We start from the raw sequence: 23,506 nt of genomic DNA, 5'->3' as shown, positions 1-23,506 counted from the left end.
AGTGTTATCCCCCCCCCCCCCCCCCCCCCCCCCCCCCCCCACACACACACACACACACACACACACACACACACACACACAGGCTGTAATATACTGAAGGCTGAGTGACTTGTGAGAGTCATACATTAGGGCTTGTTATGAGTATCGCAAAATTAAAGATCAGCCTTTTGTACCACAGAAACTTGTTTATTTTACAAAAGATTTAGAAAGATGTACAAAACTGAACAGAGAAGAAATAAAGATATTATGTAGATCGATGGCAGTACATCGCCCCTGATGCTCCGTGGTTGACCTTTGTATTCCTGCAAAGAATGCATCCATCTATAGTGCATAAAAGGCTGCCTCATCTTTTTATGGTTTGCACTGTTGACTTGTTAACACCAGAATACCTCATAACAGATGCTGCTGTATCACCATGTGCAAGGCGATCAAATAAAAAGTCCACATTTTGCTCTAAAGACTCACTTTCCTTGCCTTCTTTGTTGTAACACAACTCACATCACTAACTCTATGCTTAGAGGCCATACCTAAGGTCACAAAGTACAGTAATTCTTCAAATAGAATGCATTCGTTTAACTTGATTTTGTCATTAAGTTGTAAAATAAAGTTTGGTACACGTTTCATATAATGTACCATTCAACATTTGCTCACATTTACTGATCAGCAACCAGAAACCTTAGAATTTTTATTATAGACACTTTGGGATGCCAGTTTTATCACAGTTCAACTTGTGCGAGAACAAGAGGATAATACAGACATTGTACTTAAGCTAAAATACAGTAATACACTGACAAGTCGTCTTTGGAGTGGTGCACACCACATTCACTTCACGTGCAGAAACACTGTTTATTCAAGGAATATTGCTTACTCCTAAGGAATACAGTTGCCTTCCCAGCTACAGGCCTGTTGCTTTCACGGTTGATAACTCGGAAAACAATGTTTTGCTAACACTAGAATAAAATTATCAGTAAGCTTTCAAAAACATATGTAGGCTATGTTTTGTCAACACTTTAGTAACCACAACGCTCACCATGTTACTCATACTTTACATTACCTCATCATCACCCCATTGCTAAGCCCATGCTTCTACTCTGAATATTGTGTCATAAAATTGATGTTGCAAAGTTTGGCAAAAATTTTTTCTGTGGGACAACACAGTGCATCCAGAATGACTCAACAGTTGGTGCCATGTGTGTCCATTATGGTGGAAAGTGTTGCCATGGATTTGAGAATATAGTAAGTGATGCAGAGGGACCATTATTCATTACCAGTTATATATTTGATATGGCTCATCATTAACTGAGTTTGGTTTGAGTGTGTGTGATCAGTTGATTTATAAATTGCCACCCATGGATTGTTTAACCAAACTCTTCAGGCTAGATGGTTTTTAAGTGAATTTGGTCTAGAACTAAACATTGCAAATTGGCAGTAGCCCATGTGTAAATAGTACATCGCAATGCAGACATGAGTCTCAACAAATATCAGGTTGGGTTCATTTTTCAACTTTATCTTATCTTTAACTGCAATAAGGACTTATCTTAGGGATATTTTGTATGATATAGGTGGACCTTTAGCAGATAGTGGTAATAATTGTTTAATAAGAATATTGTGTTGATGATTGAAATGTGACTGTACTAGAAAAGATTACAAAATTGTGTTGAATGGTTAGATCTTGTACAAGATTTGTTACAGATCATAGACTGATTTTTCAGGGTCAGCTTGACTTCATTATGGACATCTTGGTGTTCCATTCGTCTCGACAGTCTGGCTTTAATCCTTGTTCACTGGACAATGGCAACTGCTCTCATCTTTGTCTTGCCGTGCCAGGTGCTAATGGAACCCAGAACTTTACTTGTTCCTGCCCAACACATTACAGGCTTGATGTGGATGGGAAGACTTGTAAAGGTATGTAGATTGAATGACTTGTTTTTGCATTTATAATGCTCATAGCTTGTAAGGTTTTACAATTTTGTTTTTATGTTCACGATTAGATATTAATGTGTTTGTGTCTTATCTCTTGTTCTTACTGAAAAAAGTGCTTGCTGCTCATTTGTGCTATTCCAGTGGTTATAGTGATTAATTTTCCCATTATCTTTTCATTGTGCTTGAGAATATTTTAGTAAGATACGTTTTCTCTTTTCAACAGCCCCAACATCATTCTTATTATTCAGCCAGAAGACTGAAGTTAGTAGGCTTGTTGAGGATGTGAATGAGTGTCCTACGCTCATACTGCCCATTCATAACATGCGCAATATCCGTGCTATTGACTTTGACCCAGTAGATGAAATGGTTTATTGGGTGGATGGTCGTGGACATACCCTTCGTCGTGCTCACCATAATGGGACACATGGCCAAGTGTTTGTTAGCAACAATTTAGAGAAGATTTATCCTTATGATATAGCTGTGGAACCCTTCACAAGAGTCTTGCTTTGGTCCTGTGCCAGAAACAATGTTATTAATGTAACCAGGCTTGATGGAACACAGGTGGGTCAGTTTGATTTGGTTTTTACTGCTGTAGGTTAATTTTACACAAATGTCAAGGTAATTGGTGTATGTTTTTATGCATTTTAATGGGAAACAGATGTTAAGGTACGTAAAGGTCAGGTAACTGGGTTCGTTAACTTAAATTCTTAAGAACTGTTCATTGATATTTGAAGACATGGTATTTAGGGAAGCATTGCATACATGTGTGAGAGAAGTTTGTGGTATGCAGAATGTGGGATGTGGGCGTGTAAGAAAGGGTGATTAGTTATGGGGTGAGTTGATTACCTGAGAGTGTAAGTGATTGGTAGTTAGAAGTGGAAGTGGCAGGTCAAGATAAAGGTGTTAGGGCTGAACAGGAGGGTAAATGAGAGTTAGGGTGAGAGAGTATCAGCAGACTTAAGGGAGAACAAAAGAATGTTTGGGAAGGAGGTGAAACTTTAGCAAAACATTAGAGTAAAAGGGAGCATTAATGAAGGAAGCAAATGGGAAAGTGGTGTTGGTAAAAGAAGAGGTGAAAAGGACATGGACTTGGTTTACTGAAGTATTGTTGAATGTGTTAGATGATGGGTAGTGTCAAAGTATAAAACAGGAGACCACATGTGAAGCATTCAGGGTAAACCATGGAAAGATTTATTAGGCCTGGATGTGGATAGGGACCTGTGATTTTGGTGCATTACACATGACAGCTAGAGAAAGGATGTGAGTGGATGCAGCCTTTCTTTGTCAGTTCCTGGTGCTACCTCGTTGACTTGGGAAACTACAATCAAGTATGAAAGAAAAGAAAAGACAAGAAAAGCAATGGTTAATGAAATTTAACTGTGGAAACAGTTATGCGGAGTTGGAAATGTGAAGCGGGCAGCAGACACCCATAAACTAACTGGATAGGTGATGAATAACACCATTACAGGCACAGAAGCGCATAGATTTATAGTGTAGCAGAGTAGTACCTTGTGCTTATGGACATAACACATGTGGCAGATGCATACATACTATGTATACATATAGATGTGATATACGTACACAAGGTTCGTACATACTCCTTAATGGAGACATAGTTTACACAATGCTTTTCTGTTACATAATATGCATGATATATAATCACCCAATCTCTCCTTTTGGGGAAGTCCAATGCATTGTTAATGGGATGCATCAGTTGGCAGGAAAAAGCATACCTGATTTTTTGTCTTCCCTGTTGTCTTCGATGTTGGTGACACCTCGGGAACATTTATGTATTCTGTGGCCTCAGAGGCTGCTGTGTGGTGTGGCTGTGAGAAGCAGTGGTTATACCAACACAAGCGACCACTAGGGAGCTTCACATGGTAGTAGCACTTTGAGACATAGTCATGGATATGTGCAGCAGTACCAACTTTGAGAGTAGGCAGGGAGCAAATAGAGCATTTATAGTCCTACTTAATTTTTTGCTTGAGGATGAATTGTTGAGTGTCTTGCTCACCTACTGTATCCTGCCACTTTGGCATTAACAAAGTGTTGGCATTACTATCCATAGGGTGACCAAGTAAAATCTGAGCTGGGGACCTGACATTTGGATGGTATGTTTAGTGGATATCCATAGACGGTGGTGAAACCTTCATCAATTAATAGTAGTTTTCAGTAGTTTTTTTTAATTACATAAGCTTCGGCATGCCCATTTGATTGTGGGTAATGTGGTTACTGGATATCATGATTGACAATCCTCACCTTGAGGAAGGATCTGAAATATAAGCTCAAAAACTGAGGTCCATCATTAGTGTGATGGCAGACTGGAACACCTGCATTCAGAGTAGCTCTTTAGCTATGTGTGGTGGTATCCCTTTAGTTTTCTCCGAAAGTGCTTCCACTAGAAAGCTGATCTGTATGGATCTGTTACTTTGCTTGTGTAAGAGAAGAGGTCTGTGGAGACATCTTCAAAAGTTCTGGATGGGGATGGGTTACACATCAGAGGTTTCCTGACTTGGGATGGCAGGAGGCTAGAGCATAAGTTAGAAGACTGTGTAGTGTTCACAATGCATTTGTGATGGCAGGCTATCATACTTTTTGGCAGGCAATGCTTTTGTGAGCTTCAACACCACAATGGTTGGGAGAGGACATTAAAGGAGACTGAAGCAAGAATGACATTACTGCTACCATATGATACTAATCCATTATTTATAGGAGGACTGTCCTTAATTTTTCAGAAGTCCCACACAAAATTGTACTTAAGGCTGGGTAGTGTACAGAGTTCGTCAGGAGCCAATGCAGGCTGTGCTCATTGTTAAGTCTGTCAACTGGTTCACTTGGCCTGAAAAAGACCTAAGGTAGGAAGTGGGATGCCTATGATCCCCTTATTCTTCTTCATGTCTTCTCTAGTTCTGTCAGCTGATGATCCAAACACAGAATTGAACAGATTGGTTAGCAAACACAAATTTGTTTTAGTTCATGGTGATTCTGTGATTGCTGCACTTTAGCAGAATCCTTTGGTCCATTGGAGGTGTTCTGCTTTGCTATAATCCCAGATGAGGACATTATTGACCACCGGTCTGCATTTACCAACATTCTCATATGCCGTGTCACCTTGTTGTCAGAACTTATAACCCTTGGAAATGAAGGGCATGGGACCATGGAGAAACTTGTACCTTCCCCAGGGGGTGATGAAATTTCAGTGGCTGTGCTTCCTCTACTAGTGGTATTTGGCAGTAGCCCAGCTTGACATCCATCATAGAGAAAAACCTTGAGCCTGTTAAAGGTACTTCCATGACAGAATTTCTTGGCGTTGAGGCAGGTTGAAGTACCTGCTGGCTTAACTTTGCAAGTTCCATAGTGATGTGAACACTTTGGATGTCAACAGAATTCATACTGTAGGTTGCCTTTTCGTTTTTGCTTCTGTGTAAACTTGGCTTGTATCAATATTAGAATTCATTTACCACCCATGGGCCTAGTCCATTTCTTTGTATGTCAGTTTGAAGCTGTAGACATTCAAATTTGTATTTAGATTTATTTCCCAGCTTTGTATCATGTACAGAATTTTGATATCTTACAGTGCTGCCCATTATGAATATCATTAACACATATGAGAAAGAGAACTTGTTAGTTGAACCATTCTGAGGCTTGACCATTAATATCAACTCTTTGGTGAAAGCAGTAGATAGATGTAGCAGGTAGGAACATTAGATGGGAGCATTAGGTAGAAGTAGTTTGTAGAAACAGTAGGTAGGAGCATTAGGTAGAGCCAGTAGGTTTGAACATAAGGCAGGAACATTGAAGTAGGCACATTAGGTAGTAGTCAGTGGGATTAGGTAGGAGCCTATAAAAATGCTGTGCTAAAGTTCCCCCCGCCAGTGGCCTTTTAAAGGCTAAGAAGTGGCATTGGAGTTCAGATATGGAGACTCTTTTTCCTTGGTCACCTCCTTGAGAGAATTCCCCGAGTGAATGGGCATCAGAGATTTTTTTTTTTTTCTTTTTTTTTTGCTTTGTCGCTGTCTCCCGCGTTTGCGAGGTAGCGCAAGGAAACAGACGAAAGAAATGGCCCAACCCACCCCCATACACATGTATATACATACGTCCACACACGCAAATATACATACCTACACAGCTTTCCATGGTTTACCCCAGACGCTTCACATGCCTTGATACAATCCACTGACAGCACGTCAACCCCGGTATTCCACATCGCTCCAATTCACTCTATTCCTTGCCCTCCTTTCACCCTCCTGCATGTTCAGGCCCCGATCACACAAAATCTTTTTCACTCCATCTTTCCACCTCCAATTTGGTCTCCCTCTTCTCCTCGTTCCCTCCACCTCCGACACATATATCCTCTTGGTCAATCTTTCCTCACTCATTCTCTCCATGTGCCCAAACCATTTCAAAACACCCTCTTCTGCTCTCTCAACCACGCTCTTTTTATTTCCACACATCTCTCTTACCCTTACGTTACTTACTCGATCAAACCACCTCACACCACACATTGTCCTCAAACATCTCATTTCCAGCACATCCATCCTCCTGCGCACAACTCTATCCATAGCCCACGCCTCGCAACCATACAACATTGTTGGAACCACTATTCCTTCAAACATACCCATTTTTGCTGTCCGAGATAATGTTCTCGACTTCCACACATTCTTCAAGGCTCCCAGAATTTTCGCCCCCTCCCCCACCCTATGATCCACTTCCGCTTCCATGGTTCCATCCGCTGCCAGATCCACTCCCAGATATCTAAAACACTTCACTTCCTCCAGTTTTTCTCCATTCAAACTCACCTCCCAATTGACTTGACCCTCAACCCTACTGTACCTAATAACCTTGCTCTTATTCACATTTACTCTTAACTTTCTTCTTTCAGACACTTTACCAAACTCAGTCACCAGCTTCTGCAGTTTCTCACATGAATCAGCCACCAGCGCTGTATCATCAGTGAACAACAACTGACTCACTTCCCAAGCTCTCTCATCCCCAACAGACTTCATACTTGCCCCTCTTTCCAAAACTCTTGCATTCACCTCCCTAACAACCCCATCCATAAACAAATTAAACAACCATGGAGACATCACACACCCCTGCTGCAAACCTACATTCACTGAGAACCAATCACTTTCCTCTCTTCCTACACGTACACATGCCTTACATCCTCGATAAAAACTTTTCACTGCTTCTAACAACTTGCCTCCCACACCATATATTCTTAATACCTTCCACAGAGCATCTCTATCAACTCTATCATATGCCTTCTCCAGATCCATAAATGCTACATACAAATCCATTTGCTTTTCTAAGTATTTCTCACATACATTCTTCAAAGCAAACACCTGATCCACACATCCTCTACCACTTCTGAAACCACACTGCTCTTCCCCAATCTGATGCTCTGTACATGCCTTCACCCTCTCAATCAATACCCTCCCATATAATTTACCAGGAATACTCAACAAACTTATACCTCTGTAATTTGAGCACTCACTCTTATCCCCTTTGCCTTTGTACAATGGCACTATGCACGCATTCCGCCAATCCTCAGGCACCAGAGATGTAGATAGATAAGACTAGGGATAGGGGAGAAAGAATACTTCCCACACATTCCTCACGTGTCGTAGAAGGCGACTAAAGGAGACGGGAGCAGGGGGGCTAGAAACTCTCCCCTCCTTGTATTTTAACTTTCTAAAAGGGGAAACAGAAGAAGGAGTCATGTGGGGAGTGCTCATCCTCCTGGAAGGCTCAGATTGGGGTTTCTAAATGTGTGTGGATGTAACCAAGATGAGAAAAAAGGTGAGAAGGGTAGTATGTTTGAGGAAAGGAACCTGGATGATATGGCTCTAAGTGAAACGAAGCTCAAGGGTAAAGGGGAAGAGTGGTTTGAGAATGTTTTGAGAGTAAAGTTAGGGGTTGGTGAGAGGACAAGAGCAAGGGAAGGAGTAGCATTACTCATGAAACAGGAGTTTTAGGAGTATGTGATAGAGTGTAAGAAAGTAAACTCTAGATTGATATGGGTAAAACTGAAAGTGGATGGAGAGAGATGGGTGATTATTGGTGCGTATGCACCTGGTCATGAGAAGAAAGATCATGAGAGGCAAGTGTTTTGGGAGCAGCTGAGTGAGTGTGTTAGTAGTTTTGATGCACGAGACCTGGTTATAGTGATGGGTGATTTGAATGCAAAGGTGAGTAATGTGGCAGTTAAGGGAATAATTGGTGTACATGGGGCATTCAGTGTTATTGGGAATGATGAAGAGCTTGTAGATTTGTGTGCTGAAAAAGGACTGGTGATTGGGAATACCTGGTTTAGAAAGAGAGATATACATAAGTATACGTATTTAAGTAGGAGAGATGGCCAGAGAGTATTATTGGATTACGTGTTATTTGATAGGCACGCGAAAGAGAGACTTTTGGATGTTAATGTGCTGAGAGGTGCAACTGGAGGGATGTCTGATCATTATCTTGTGGAGGCAAAGGTGAAGATTTGTAGAGGTTTTCAGAAAAGAAGAGAGAATGTTGGGATGAAGAGAGTGGTGAGAGTAAGTGAGCTTGGGAAGGAGACTTGTGTGAGGAAGTACCAGGAGAGACTGAGTGCAGAATGGAAAAAGGTGAGAGCAAAGGATGTAAGGGGAGTGGGGGAGGAATGGTATGTATTTAGGGAAGCAGTGATGGCTTGTGCGAAAGATGCTTGTGGCATGAAAAGTGTGGGAGGTGGGCAGATTGAAAAAGGGTAGTGAGTGGTGGGATGAAGAAGTAAGATTATTAGTGAAAGAGAAGAGAGAGATATTTGGACGATTTTTGCTGGGAAATAGTGCAAATGACTGTGAGATGTAAAAAAGAAAGAGGGAGGAGGTCAAGAGAAAGGTGTAAGAGTTGAAAAAGAGGGCAAGTGAGAGTTGGGGTGAGAGAGTATCATAATTTGTAGGGAGAATAATATGTTTTGGAATGAGGTAAATAAAGTGCATAAGACAAGAGAACAAATGGGAACTTCAGTGAAGGGGGCTAATGGGGAGGTGATAACAAGTAGTGGTGATGTGAGAAGAAGATGGAATAAGTATTTTGAAGGTTTGTTGAATGTGTTAGATGATAGAGTGACAGATATAGGGTGCTTTGGTCGAGGTGGTGTGCCAAGTGAGAAGGTTAGGGAGAATGACTTGGTAAACAGAGAAGAGGTAGTAAAAGCTTTGCGGAAGATGAAAGCCAGCAAGGCAGTCGGTTTGGATGGTATTGCAGTGGAATTTATGAAAAAAGGGGGTGACTTTGTTGTTGACTGGTTGGTAAGGATATTTAATGTATGTATGACTAATGGTGAGGTGCCTTTGGATTGAGTGAACGCATGCATAGTGCCATTGTACAAAGGCAAAGGGGATAAAGGTGAGTGCTCAAATTACAGAGGTATAAGTTTGTTGAGTATTCCTGGGAAATTATATGTGAGGGTATTGATTGAGAGGGTAAAGGCATGCACAGAGCATCAGATTGGGGAAGAGCAGTGTGGTTTCAGAAGCGGTAGAGGATGTGTGGATCAGGTGTTTGCTTTGAAAAATGTATGTGAGAAATACCTAGAAAAGCAAATGGATTTGTATGTAGCATGTATGGATCTGGAGAAGGCATGTGACAGAGTTGATAGAGATGCTCTGTGGAAGGTATTAAGAATATATGGTGTAGGAGGCAAGTTGCTAGAAGCAGTGAAAAGTTTTTATTGAGAATGTGAGGCATGTGTACAAGCAGGAAGAGAGGAAAGTTATTGGTTCTCGGTGAATTTTGGTTTGTGGCAGGGGTGCATGATGTCTCCATGGTTGTTTAATTTGTTTATGGATGGGGTTGTTAGGGAGGTGAATGCAAGAGTTTTGGAAAGAGGGGCAAGTATGCAGTCTGTTGTGGATGAGAGAACTTGGGAAGTGAATCAGTTGTTGTTCGCTGATGATAGAGTGCTGGTGGCTGATTTGGGCGAGAAACTGCAGAAACTGGTGACTGAGTTTGGTAAAGTGTGTGAAAGAAGAAAGCCAAGAGTAAATGTGAATCAGAGCAAGGTTATTAGGTACAGTAGGGTTGAGGGACAAGTCAATTGGGAGGTAAGTTTGATTGGAGAAAAACTGGAGGAAGTGAAGTGTTTTAGATATCTGGGAGTGGATTTGGCAGTGGATCTAACCATGGAAGCGGAAGTGAGTCACAGGGCGGGGGAGAGGGTGAAAGTTCTGGGAGCGTTAAAAAATGCGTGGAAGTTGAGAACATTATCTTGGAAAGCAAAAATGGGTATGCTTGAAGGAATAGAGGTTTTAACAATGTTATATGGTTGCGAGGCATGGGCTATAGATAGTGTTGTGCAGAGGAGGGTAGATGTGTTGGAAATGAGATGTTTGAGGATAACATGTGGTGTGAGGTGGTTTGATCGAGTATGTAATGAAAGGGTAAGAGAGATGTGTGGTAATGAAAAGAGTGTGGTTGAGGGAGCAGAAGAGGGTGTTTTGAAATGGTTTGGTCAGATGGAGAGAATGAGTGAGGAAAGATTGACCAAGAGAATATATGTGTCAGAGGTGGAGGGAACTAGGAGAAGTGGAAGACCAAGTTGGAGGTGGAAAGATGGAGTGAAAAAGATTTTGATTGATTGGGTCCTCAACATGCAGGAGGGTGAAAGGCATGCAAGGAATAGAGTGAATTGGAATGATGTGGTATACCGGGGTGGACGTGCTGTCAGTGGATTGAACTAGGGCATGTGAAGCGTCTGGGGTAAACCATGGAAAGTTTTGTGGGGCCTGGATGTGGAAAGGGAGCTGTGGTTTCTGTGCATTATACATGACAGCTAGAGACTGAGTGTGAAGTAATGTGGCCTTTGTTGTCTTTTCCTAGCGCGACCTCGCACGCATGTGGGGGGAGGGGGTTGTCATTTCATGTGTGGTGGAGTGGCAACGGGAATGAATAAAGGCAGCAAGTATGAATTATGTACATGTGTATATATGTATATGTCTGTGTATGTATATATATGTATATGTTGAAATGTATAGGTATGTATATGTGCTGTGTGTGGACGTTTATGTATGTACATGTGTATGTAGGTGGGCTGGGCCATTCTTTCGTCTGTTTCCTTGCGCTACCTCACTAACGCGGGAGACAGCGACAAAGTATGATAAATAAATAGATATGATAAAGACTTATTTCAGTGTTTAATTATAGATGAGTCTAGGTCTGCTTCATATGGGCGTCATTTTTTCCCTTAGAAAACCCCTGTTTAGACTCACTAAAAGGAGCTTACCAAAATGTGTTGCTTTCACTTCATTCAGTTGTCCATCATAAACCGTGAGACTGCATGTACAAATGCTTCCATAAGTTTATGAACTCTGCTCTCTTCTTATAACAAAGGTTCACAGATCTTATTTAGACTGCATGCTTTACTAAGATGTTCCTGGTACTGATCCTAGGAAAAACTCCTGAAATCATATTATTATTAGTTTGTGTGGAAATGTTGAATAAGCTGGAGATATTTCTGCTACAACTCTTATTTCTCCTTCATTACATTTTTAGTACCCACATGACAAATAACAGGTGTATTAGATAACAAGTGTATTTTTGTTAGTACCATCCAAAGGCTCAGACTGGGGTTACTGAATGTGTGTGGATGTAACCAGGATGAGAAGAAAGGAGAGATAGGTGGTATGTTTTAGGAAAGAAACCTGGATGTTCTGGCTCTGAGTGAAACAAAAGGAAAGAAACCTGGATGTTCTGGCTCTGAGTGAAACAAAACTCAAGGGTAATGGAGAGGAATGGCAGGGAAACACCTTAGGAGTAGTCAGGGGTTGGTGAAAAAGATAATTAGGAAGGAGTAGCACTGCTTTAGAAGCAGGGCTTTAGGAGTGTGTGATAGAGTGTAAGGAAATAAATTCTAGATTGATGTGGTTAAAACTGAAAGTGGTTGGCAAGAGATGTGTTTTCGGAGTAGTTAAGTGAGTGTGTCAGCAGTTTTGATTTGTAAGACAGGTATTACTGATGGTAAATGCAAAAATTAACTAATGTGGCAGTTGAGGGTGTGATTGGAGCACATTAGGTGTTGACTGTTATGACTGGAAATGGTGAAGAGCTTGTGGAGTTGTATGCTGCAAAAAGACTGGTGATTGGGAATACCAAGTTTGAAAAAAGAGATTTACTCGAGTTTATATGAACCAGGGCATGTAAAATGTCTGGGGTAAACCATAGAAATGTCTGTGGGGTGTGGATGTGGTTAAGGAACTGTGGTTTCACTTACACATGATTGTTAGAGAATGGGAGTGAATGGATATTGCCTTTCTTTGTTTTCTGGTTTACCTTGCTGATGCAGGGGTCAGCAGTTGGATGTGGGTTAGAAAAGAGAATGTGTATGTTATCCTTTCTTTTCCTTTATGCACTTTTGCTGTTTTTTTATGGGTGGGGTGGTGTTAGGAATGGATGAAGACAAGTGTATACATGTGTATATATAATGTATGTATGTATACATATGTATATGCACATTTATATGCACATATTTATATTTATTTTGCTTTGTCGCTGTCTCCCGCGTTTGCGAGGTAGCGCAAGGAAACAGACGAAAGAAATGGCCCAACCCACCCCCATACACAATGTATATACATACACTTCCACACACGCAAATGTACATACCTATACATCTCAATGTACACATATATATACACACACAGACACATACATATATACCCATGCACACAATTCACACTGTCTGCCTTTATTCATTCCCGTCGCCACCTCGCCACACATGGAATACCATCCCCCTCCCCCCTCATGTGTGCGAGGTAGCACTAGGAAAAGACAACAAAGGCCCCATTCGTTCACACTCAGTCTCTAGCTGTCATGCAATAATGCCCGAAACCACAGCTCCCTTTCCACATCCAGGCCCCACACAACTTTCCATGGTTTACCCCAGACGCTTTACATGCCCTGATTCAATCCACTGACAGCATGTCAACCCTGGTATACCACATCGATCCAATTCACTCTATTCCTTGCCCTCCTTTCACCCTCCTGCATGTTCAGGCCCTGATCACACAAAATCTTTTTCACTCCATCTTTCCACCTCCAATTTGGTCTCCCACTTCTCCTCGTTCCCTCCACCTCCGACACATATATCCTCTTGGTCAATCTTTCCTCACTCATTCTCCCCATGTGCCCAAACCATTTCAAAACACCCTCTTCTGCTGTCTCAACCATGCTCTTTTTATTTCCACACATCTCTCTTACCCTTACATTACTTACTCGATCAAACCACTTCACACCACACATTGTCCTCAAACATCTCATTTCCAGCACATCCACCCTCCTGTGCACAACTCTATCCATAGCCCATGCCTCGCAACCATACAACATTGTTGGAACCACTATTCCTTCAAACATACCCATTTTTGCTTTCCAAGATAATGTTCTCGACTTCCACACATTCTTCAAGGCTCCCAGGATTTTTGCCCCCTCCCCCACCCTATGATTCACTTCCACTTCCATGGTTCCATCTGCTGCCAGATCCACTCCCAGATATCTAAAACACTTTACTTCTTCCAGTTTTTCTCCATTCAAACTTACCTCCCAATTGACTTGACCCTCAACCCTACAGTACCTAATAACCTTGCTCTTATTCACACTTACTCTTAACTTTCTTCTTTCACACACTTTACATATGCACATATGTATAAATATGTGGAAGGAGGTAAATAAAGTGCGTAAGACAAGGGAGCAAATGGGAACTTCAGTGAAGGGGGCTAATGGGGAGGTGATAACAAGTAGTGGTGATGTGAGAAGGAGATGGAGTGAGTATTTTGAAGGTTTGTTGAATGTGTTTGATGATAAAGTGGCAGATATAGGGTGTTTTGGTCGAGGTGGTGTGCAAAGTGAGAGGGTTAGGGAGAATGATTTGGTAAACAGAGAAGAGGTAGTAAAAGCTTTGCGGAAGATGAAAGCCAGCAAGGCAGTGGGTTTGGATGATATTGCAGTGGAATTTATTAAAAAAGGGGGTGACTGTATTGTTGACTTTTTTTTTTTTTTGTCGCTGTCTCCCGCATTTGCGAGGTAGCGCAAGGAAACAGAGGAAAGAAATGGCCCAACCCACCCCCATACACATGTATATACATACACGCCCACACACACAAATATACATACCTACACAGCTTTCCATGGTTTACCCCAGACGCTTCACATTCCCTGATTCAATCCACTGACAGCACGTCAACCCCGGTATACCACATCGATCCAATTCACTCTATTCCTTGCCCTCCTTTCACCCTCCTGCATGTTCAGGGCCCGATCACACAAAATCTTTTTCACTCCATCTTTCCACCTCCAATTTGGTGTACCACTTCTAGTTCCCTCCACCTCCGACACATATATCCTCTTGGTCAATCTTTCCTCACTCATTCTCTCCATGTGCCCAAATCATTTCAAAACACCCTCTTCTGCTCTCTCAACCACGCTCTTTTTATTTCCACACATCTCTCTTACCCTTACGTTACTTACTCGATCAAACCACCTCACACCACACATTGTCCTCAAACATCTCATTTCCAGCACATCCACCCTCCTGCACACAACTCTATCCATTGCCCATGCCTCGCAACCATACAACATTGTTGGAACCACTATTCCTTCAAACATACCCATTTTTGCTTTCCGAGATAATGTTCTCGACTTCCACACATTCTTCAAGGCTCCCAGGATTTTCGCCCCCTCCCCTACCCTATGATCCACTTCCGCTTCCATGGTTCCATCTGCTGCCAGATCCACTCCCAGGTATCTAAAATACTTTACTTCCTCCAGTTTTTCTCCATTCAAACTTACCTCCCAATTGACTTGACCCTCAACCCTTCTGTACCTAATAACCTTGCTCTTATTCACATTTACTCTTAACTTTCTTCTTTTACACACTTTACCAAACTCAGTCACCAGCTTCTGCAGTTTCTCACATGAATCAGCCACCAGCGCTGTATCATCAGCGAACAACAACTGACTCACTTCCCAAGCTCTCTCATCCACAACAGACTTCATACTTGCCCCTCTTTCCAAAACTCTTGCTTTCACCTCCCTAACAACCCCATCCATAAACAAATTAAACAACCATGGAGACATCACACACCCCTGCCGCAAACCTACATTCACTGAGAAACAGTCACTTTCCTCTCTTCCTACCCGTACACATGCCTTACATCCTCGATAAAAACTTTTCACTGCTTCTAACAACTTGCCTCCCACACCATATATTCTTAATACCTTCCACAGAGCATCTCTATCAACTCTATCATATGCCTTCTCCAGATCCATAAATGCTACATACAAATCCATTTGCTTTTCTAAGTATTTCTCACATACATTCTTCAAAGCAAACACCTGATCCACACATCCTCTACCACTTCTGAAACCACACTGCTCTTCCCCAATCTGATGCTCTGTACATGCCTTCACCCTCTCAATCAATACCCTCCCATATAATTTACCGGGAATACTCAACAAACTTATACCTCTGAAATTTGAGCACTCACTCTTATCCCCTTTGCCTTTGTACAATGGCACTATGCACGCATTCCGCCAATCCTCAGGCACCTCACCATGAGTCATACATACATTAAATAACCTTACCAACTAGTCAATAATACAGTCACCCCCTTTTTTAATAAATTCCACTTCAATACCATCCAAACCTGCTGCCTTGCCGGCTTTCATCTTCCGCAAAGCTTTTACTACCTCTTCTCTCTTTACCAAATCATTTTCCCTAACCCTCTCACTTCGCGCACCACCTCAACCAAAACACCCTATATCTGCCACTCTATCATCAAACACATTCAACAAACCTTCAAAATACTCACTCCATCTCCTTCTCACATCACCACTACTTGTTATCACCTCCCCATTTGCGCCCTTCACTGAAGTTCCCATTTGCTCCCTTGTCTTACGCACTTTATTTACCTCCTTCCAGAACATCTTTTTAGTCTCCCTAAAAGTTAATGATACTCTCTCACCCCAACTCTCATTTGCCCTCTTTTTCACCTCTTGCACCTTTCTCTTGACCTTCTGTCTCTTTCTTTTACACATCTCCCACTCAATTGCATTTTTTCCCTGCAAAAATTGTCCAAATGCCTCTCTCTTCTCTTTCACTAACACTCTTACTTCTTCTTTCCACCACTCACTACCTTTTCTAATCTGCCCACCTCCCACCTTTTTCATGCCACAGGCATCTTTTGCGCAAGCCATCACTGTTTCCCTAAATACATCCCATTCCTCCCCCACTCCCCTTACGTCATTTGTTCTTACTTTTTTCCATTCTGCACTCAATCTCTCTTGGTACTTCCTCACACAAGTCTCCTTTCCAAGCTCACTTACTCTCACCACTCTTCACCCCAACATTCTCTCTTCTTTTCTGAAAACCTCCACAAATCTTCACCTTTGCCTCCACAAGATAATTTTTAGACATCCCTCCAGTTGCACCTCTCAGCACATTAACATCCAAAAGTCTCTCTCTCATGCACCTATCAATTAACACGTAATCCAATAATGCTCTCTGGCCATCTCTCTTACTTACATACGTATACTTATATATATCTCTCTTTTTAAACCACGTGTTCCCAATCACTGGTCCTTTTCCAGCACACAAATCTACAAGCTCTTCACCATTTCCATTTACAACACTGAACACCCAATGTACACCAGTTGTACCCTTAACAGCCACATTGCTCACCTTTGTATTCAAATCGCCCATCACTGTTATATAACCCGGTCTCATGCATCAGAACTGCTATCACACTCGCTCAGTTGCTCCCAAAATCGTTGCCTCATGATCTTTCTTCTCATGCCCAGGTGCATAGGCACCAATAATCACCCATCTCTCTCCATCCACTTTCAGTTTTACCCATATCAATCTAGAGTTTACTTTCTTACACTGTAACATACTCCCACAACTCCTGCTTCAGGAGTAGTGCTACTCCTTCCTTTACTCTTGTCATCTAACCAACCCGACTTTACTCCCAAGACATTCCCAAAACACTCTTTCCCTTTACCCTTGAGCTTCGTTTCACTCAGAGCCAAAACATCCAGGTTCCTTTCCTCAAACATACTCCCTATATCTCCTTTTTTCTCATCTTGGTTACATCCACTTACATTTAGATACCCCAATCTGAGCCTTCGAGGAGGATGAGCACTCCCTGCGTGACTCCTTTTTCTGTTTCCCCTTTTAGAAATTTAAAATACAAGGAGGGGAGAGTTTCTAGCCCCCCTGTTCCCATCCCCTTTAGTTGCCTTCTGCGACACACCAGGAATGTGTGGGAAGTATTCTTTCTCCCCTATCCCCAGGGATATGTTTATTTTTTTATTCATTTTATTTAAATATTTTGCTTTGTCGCTGTCTCCTGCCTTAGCGAGGTAGCGCAAGGAAACAGACGAAAGAATGGCCCAACCAACCCACATACACATATATGTACATACACGTCCACACACGCAAATATACATACTTATACATATCAACCTACACATATATATATATACACACACAGACATATACATATATACACTTGTACATAATTCATACTGTCTGCCTTTATTCATTCCCATCGCCACCTCGCCACACATGAAATACAACCCCCTCCCCCGCATGTGCATGAGGTAGAGCTAGGAAAAGACAACAAAGGTCACATTCGTTCACACTCAATCTCTTGCTGTCGCCACACATGAAATACAACCCCCTCCCCCGAATGTGCATGAGGTAGAGCTAGGAAAAGACAACAAAGGCCACATTTGTTCACACTCAATCTCTTGCTGTCATGTATAATGCACTGAAACCACAGCTCCTTTTCCACATCCAGGCCCCACAGAACTTTCCATGGTTTACCCCAGACGCTTCACATGCCCTGGGTCAATTCATTGACAGCACTTTGACCCCGGTATATCGCATCATTCCAATTCACTCTATTCCTTGCATGCTTTTCACCCTCTTGCATGTTCAGGCCCTGATCACACAAAATCTTTTTCACTCCATCTTTCCACCTCCAATTTGGTCTCCCACTTCTCCTCGTTCCCTCCACCTCTGACACATATATCCTCTTTGGCAATCTTTCCTCACTCATTCTCTCCATATGACCAAACCGTTTCAAAACACCCTCCTCTGCTCTCTCAACCACATTCTTTTTATTACCACACATCTCTCTTACCCTATTATTACTTACTTGATCAAACCACCTCACACCACATATTGTCCTCAAACATCTCATTTCCAGCACATCCACCCTCCTCCGCACAACTCTATCCATAGCCCACGCCTCGCAACCATATAATATTGTTGGAATCACTATTCCTTCAAACATACCCATTTTTGCTTTCCGAGATAATGTTCTCGACTTCCACACATTCTTCAACGCTCCCAGAACTTTCACCCCCTCCCTCACCCTATGATTCACTTCCACTTCCATGGTTCCATCCACTGCCAAATCCACTCCCAGATATCTAAAACCTTTACTTCCTCCAGTTTTTCTCCATTCAAACTTACCTCCCATTTGACTTGTCCCTCAACCCTACTCTACCTAATAACCTTGCTCTTATTCACATTTACTCTCAGCTTTCTTCTTTCACACACTTTACCAAACTCAATCACCAGTTTCTGCAGTTTTTCACGCAAATCAGCCATCAGTGCTGTATCATCAGCAAACAACAACTGACTCACTTCCCAAGCTCTCTCATCCACAACAGACTGCATACTTGCATTCACCACCCTAACAACCCCATCCATAAACAAATTAAACAACCATGGAGATATCACACACCCTTGCCGCAAACCTACATTCACTGAGAACCAGTCACTTTCCTCTCTTCCTACACACACATGCCTTACATCCTCGATAAAAACTTTTCACTGCTTCTAACAACTTGCCTCCCACACCATATATTCTTAATACCTTCCACAGAGCATCTCTATCAACTCTTATCATATGCCTTCTCCAGATCCATAAATGCTACATACAAATCCATTTGCTTTTCTAAGTTTTTCTCACATACATTCTTCAAAGCAAACACCTGATCCACACATCCTCTACCACTTCTGAAACCACACTGCTCTTCCCCAGTCTGATGCTCTGTACATTCCTTCACCATCTCAGTCAATACCCTCCCATATAATTTCCCAGGAATACTCAAGAAACTTATACCTCAGTAATTTGAGCACTCACTTTTATCCCCTTTGCCTTTGTACAATGGCACTATGCAAGCATTCCACCAATCCTCAGGCACCTCACCATGAGTCATACATACATTAAATAACCTTACCAACCAGTCGGGTAACAATACAGTCACCCCGTTTTAATAAATTCCACTGTAATGCCATCCAAACCCGCTGCCTTGCCAGCTTTCATCTTCCGCAAAGCTTTTACTACCTCTTCTCTGTTTATCAAATCATTTTCCCTAACCCTCTCACTTTGCACACCACCTTGACCAAAACACCCTATATCTACTCTATCATCAAACACATTCAACAAACCTTCAAAATACTCACTCCATCTCCTTCTCACATCACCACTACTTGTTATACATACATATATATATACAATTACATGTGTCAGTAGGAGTTCATCCAATTTTATTAAACGTAAGTTTTCTATATGTGTGGCACGACATGTTTCAGGGTGACAATTCGTCTCATCAGGTACCAGTGCTTAACAAAATTATTTAAATCCCAACATCATGCTTGATTCCTTCCATCTAACACCAATTTTTATAGACCAAGCACTGTTTGCTTTGTCTAACTGTAACCGTTGTAAGGGAGAGCAATTAAGGGTGTCACGTGGTGGGGTCTGACCTGGGTAGCTGTGTGTGTCTTGAACAACTTTTTTCATGTTTTCGTTTTTTGTCAGTTCTCTTATAATGATTTGGTTACTGCTAGGATGGGCTTTAGAATTGCGTTGGGACAAATTAAAGTTCTTAGTATTAGAAGTTAAGAAAGATTCAGTGATGTTGCATATGGCGTAATCAGCAGAGGGGTATAAAATAACAGGACTTTCAAGATCTATGGGGATGATCATTTTCATGACTGATTAGATTGCATGTTTTGATCATCCCTGCGCACTATCGACGGTGCCAATAACACCTCTTCATTACAGATTTACTTGTCTGCCCTATATAAATACATAAATACTCTCAATTGTTGCTTTATTTGGCCTACTATTGTTAAGGTCTTACTGATGTAGGCCAAATCATGCAACAACTTGCTAATGAATTGATAGGCATTTGACAGTGATTAGAAAACATGTTCCTGAGGGAAAAATGTACTTTAAATGAGTGATTTGCATCTGCATTTGTCAGGTAGTAATTTTAAGTTCAATAGTAAGATGATTGTGCATGAATTATTCTTCACAAGATATATGTAATGGCTTGTCATGTTTTAGATGAATTAGTACGTAAAAGAAGTATCCTATGCCATATATTGAAATATTCCCTTAGCATCCTGGGTATACTTGAGCTGAGCTTTTGTATAAACGATTGTTGTTCCAAGTTAACTCGGGTCACTCATATTCTGAAAATTTTTATCCCAAAATAACTCCTGTGGGGTTCCAGATCAGGTTTTTTTTTAATGCCAGCAGACAAAATTATAGTAGGGTCATTTTTCTTGGTGGATGGCATTATGAGCTGTCTATCTATTTATCTATCTATCTATCTGTCTGTCGATCTATCTGTGTCCCTAGTACCTGTTCCATTTGGAACTCCCTCAAAGGGGTGGCAATGGCAACAGACTCTCCATAACTAAAGAATTCCCGTGCTGCTTCTTAGCCTTTAGTGCCTCACCCTTAACAGGCCACTGGCAGAGGGCAAGTCTATCAAAGTGTTTGCAGAGGCACTTACCTAATATTCCTGTTGACTACCACTGTCTGATGCTCCTACCTACTACTTCGACTTAATGTTTCTACTTAATGCCCCTGCCTAAATCTTCCTTCCTACGACTTTTATGGACTGATTCTACCATTTTGTCAAAAGGCAGGGCAAGCACATAGTGCTCACCACAGGAAAATCTAGAGTTAAGAAGAATAAGCACTTATTTACATCTGCAGATGACAGCATGGTGAGTTTCACCCCAGTATGCTGTGTGATGTTGAATATGATAGTGATGACTTTGCAGACAAAAGAAGTGAAGGTAATACCTCTTGTGATGAGAAAAGCTCTAATTGGTGCAGTCCAGCAAAAAAAATCATTGCAAAAAGTATCTTAAAAGGGGTGCAAGTACCTGGTTTATTCCTTCTCTACCACTCTGTTTTTACTTTAAGTATACTGAGTAATGATGACATGGCAATGATGACTATACAGACACACAATATAGATAATGATTCAAGATTTTGCAAGCTCTGACTTGGATAGTTGAACTGATGCTGTGGGGTTGACCATAGTAAAGTTTCTTTACTTTTTATTGTGTTTGCCCAATCATTTGCTTTTGCTGTTTATAACTCTGTCATTTACGCAACTAATGAATATCAGAATATGTATCCATATTTCCTAAGTTTCCATAATATAGCAATGATCTTGTTGACATGGAAGTCAAAAAGGCAAGCAGGTATGTAAAGCAAAGTATGACAGCAGTATCACAAGATAATGGAAGTAGTAAATGTTACCTTTACCAAAAGTGATGAAATGATAGCTTTTATACATTTCTTTGACTAGCTGTCATTTTTCTTTGTTGTTTCTAATGTCTTCTATGATCTAAAGTTCTTAAAAGCACATACTCTATCTTTTAAAATTATTTTAATATTTGTTGTGATAACTTAGACACTATGTATATCATTATGTAATATTTTCTTCAATATTAACATTTCAAATTTGATATTTTATGTGTTGCTTTTTGTATATGTATACATTTTAGAATAGCATTTACAAATGATTTTTGGAACATTGAAAAGAAATAGGTGAGGGGAGGGGTTAAGGTCTAAAGCTTATGTACGTTATCAATGAAGGCATAGATGTTTCCTTACCTTAACTGACTTTGTAGGATTGGATTACTAAAAAAAAAAAAAAAAAAAAAAAAAAAAAAAAAAAAAAAGATAGGAGTGGAGGATCAGATGAGTACAGAGTCTTAAAGTTTATTTACCATATTGATAGCTTAACCATTTTGTTATATACAGGTTGGTGGTATCATTGGGCAAGAAGGAGAGGATCAGCCACGCTCATTAGCTGTTCACCCCGTGCTTGGGCTTCTCTTCTTTACTAACATGGTCTCTCCACCACTGATTGAGCAGGCTCATATAGATGGCCTTCATCGCCGGAAGATCATCACAGAAGGTCTAGAGGAGCCCTCAGCATTAACTGTGGATGTTAAGGACAACTTTCTCTTTTGGGCTGACACAGCCACAAAGCGTATTGAAACTGCCACAACCAATGGAGAGGACAGGTATTGAGCAAATCATTGTAGAAAAATCAGTTATGCTTTCCAGGCACAGATTTTGTTATAGTGAAAAGTGCAGTCATGTTATTAGAAATAAGAAATATTTATGAAATTCCTATAAGCCTGTGATCTTGAAATGATAGTATTAGATATTATCAGATATGTTACATTTCTATTTCATTATTATTATTATTTATTTTTATTTATTATACTTTTTCACTGTCTCCCGCATTAGCAAGGTAGCCAAAGGAAACAGACAAAAGAATGTCCCAACCCACCCACATACACATGTATATACATACACATCCACACACGCACATATACATACCTATACATCTCAATGTCTACATATATGTATACACACACAGACATATACATAATTCATACTGTCTGCCCTTATTCATTCCCGTCGCCACCCCGCTACACATGTAATGAAAACCCCCTCCCCCGCATGTGCGCGAGGTAGCGCTATGAAAAGACAACAAAGGCCACATTTGTTCACACTCGGTCTCTAGCTGTCATGTATAATGCACCGAAACCACAGCTCCCTTTCCACATCCAGGCCCCACAAAACTTTCCATGGTTTACTCCTGACGCTTCACATGCCCTGGTTCAATCCATTGACAGCACGTCAACCCCGGTATACCACATCATTCCAATTCACTCTATTCCTTGCACACCTTTCACCCACCTACATGTTCAGGCCCTGATCACTCAAAATCTTTTTCACTCCATCTTTCCACCTCCAATTTGGTCCCCCACTTCTTCTTGTTCCCTCCACCTCTGACACATATATCCTCTTTGTCAATCTTTCCTCACTCATTCTTTCCATGTGACCAAACCATTTCAAAACACCCTATTCTGCCCTCTCAACCACAGTCTTTTTATTACCACACATCTCTCTTACCCTTTAATTACTTACTCGATCAAACCACCTCACACCACATATTGTCCTCAAACATCTCATTTCCAACACATCCACCCTCCTCCGCACAACTCTATCTATAGCCCATGCCTCGCAACCATATAACATTGTTGGAACCACTATTCCTTCAAACGTACCCATTTTTGCTTTCCAAGAGAACGTTCTTGACTTCCACACATTTTTCTACGCTCTCAGAACTGTTGCCCCCTCCCCCACCCTATGATTCACTTCTGCTTCCATGGTTCCATCCACTGCCAAATCCACTCCCAAATATCTAAAACACTTCA

The 23,506-nt window shown here is 41.3% G+C and overlaps 1 protein-coding gene across 1 annotated transcript in view; it reads left to right on the top strand.

Moving 5' to 3' along the window:
* Positions 1 to 23,506, top strand: part of arr (low-density lipoprotein receptor-related protein 6) — a 258,989-nt gene that overhangs the window by 172,212 nt on the left and 63,271 nt on the right. The window contains exons 17-19 of the mRNA XM_071668200.1: positions 1,713 to 1,905; positions 2,147 to 2,484; positions 22,035 to 22,300. Of these exons, the coding sequence (XP_071524301.1) occupies positions 1,713 to 1,905; positions 2,147 to 2,484; positions 22,035 to 22,300 (797 nt within the window). The remainder of the gene's footprint in view (positions 1 to 1,712; positions 1,906 to 2,146; positions 2,485 to 22,034; positions 22,301 to 23,506) is intronic.

Source organism: Panulirus ornatus, chromosome 2 (genome assembly GCF_036320965.1).
Source record: "Panulirus ornatus isolate Po-2019 chromosome 2, ASM3632096v1, whole genome shotgun sequence".
In the NCBI taxonomy this organism is placed as follows: domain Eukaryota; kingdom Metazoa; phylum Arthropoda; class Malacostraca; order Decapoda; family Palinuridae; genus Panulirus; species Panulirus ornatus.
The sequence above is the reverse complement of the archived record's forward strand: the minus strand, read 5'-3'. Positions and strand labels throughout refer to the sequence as shown.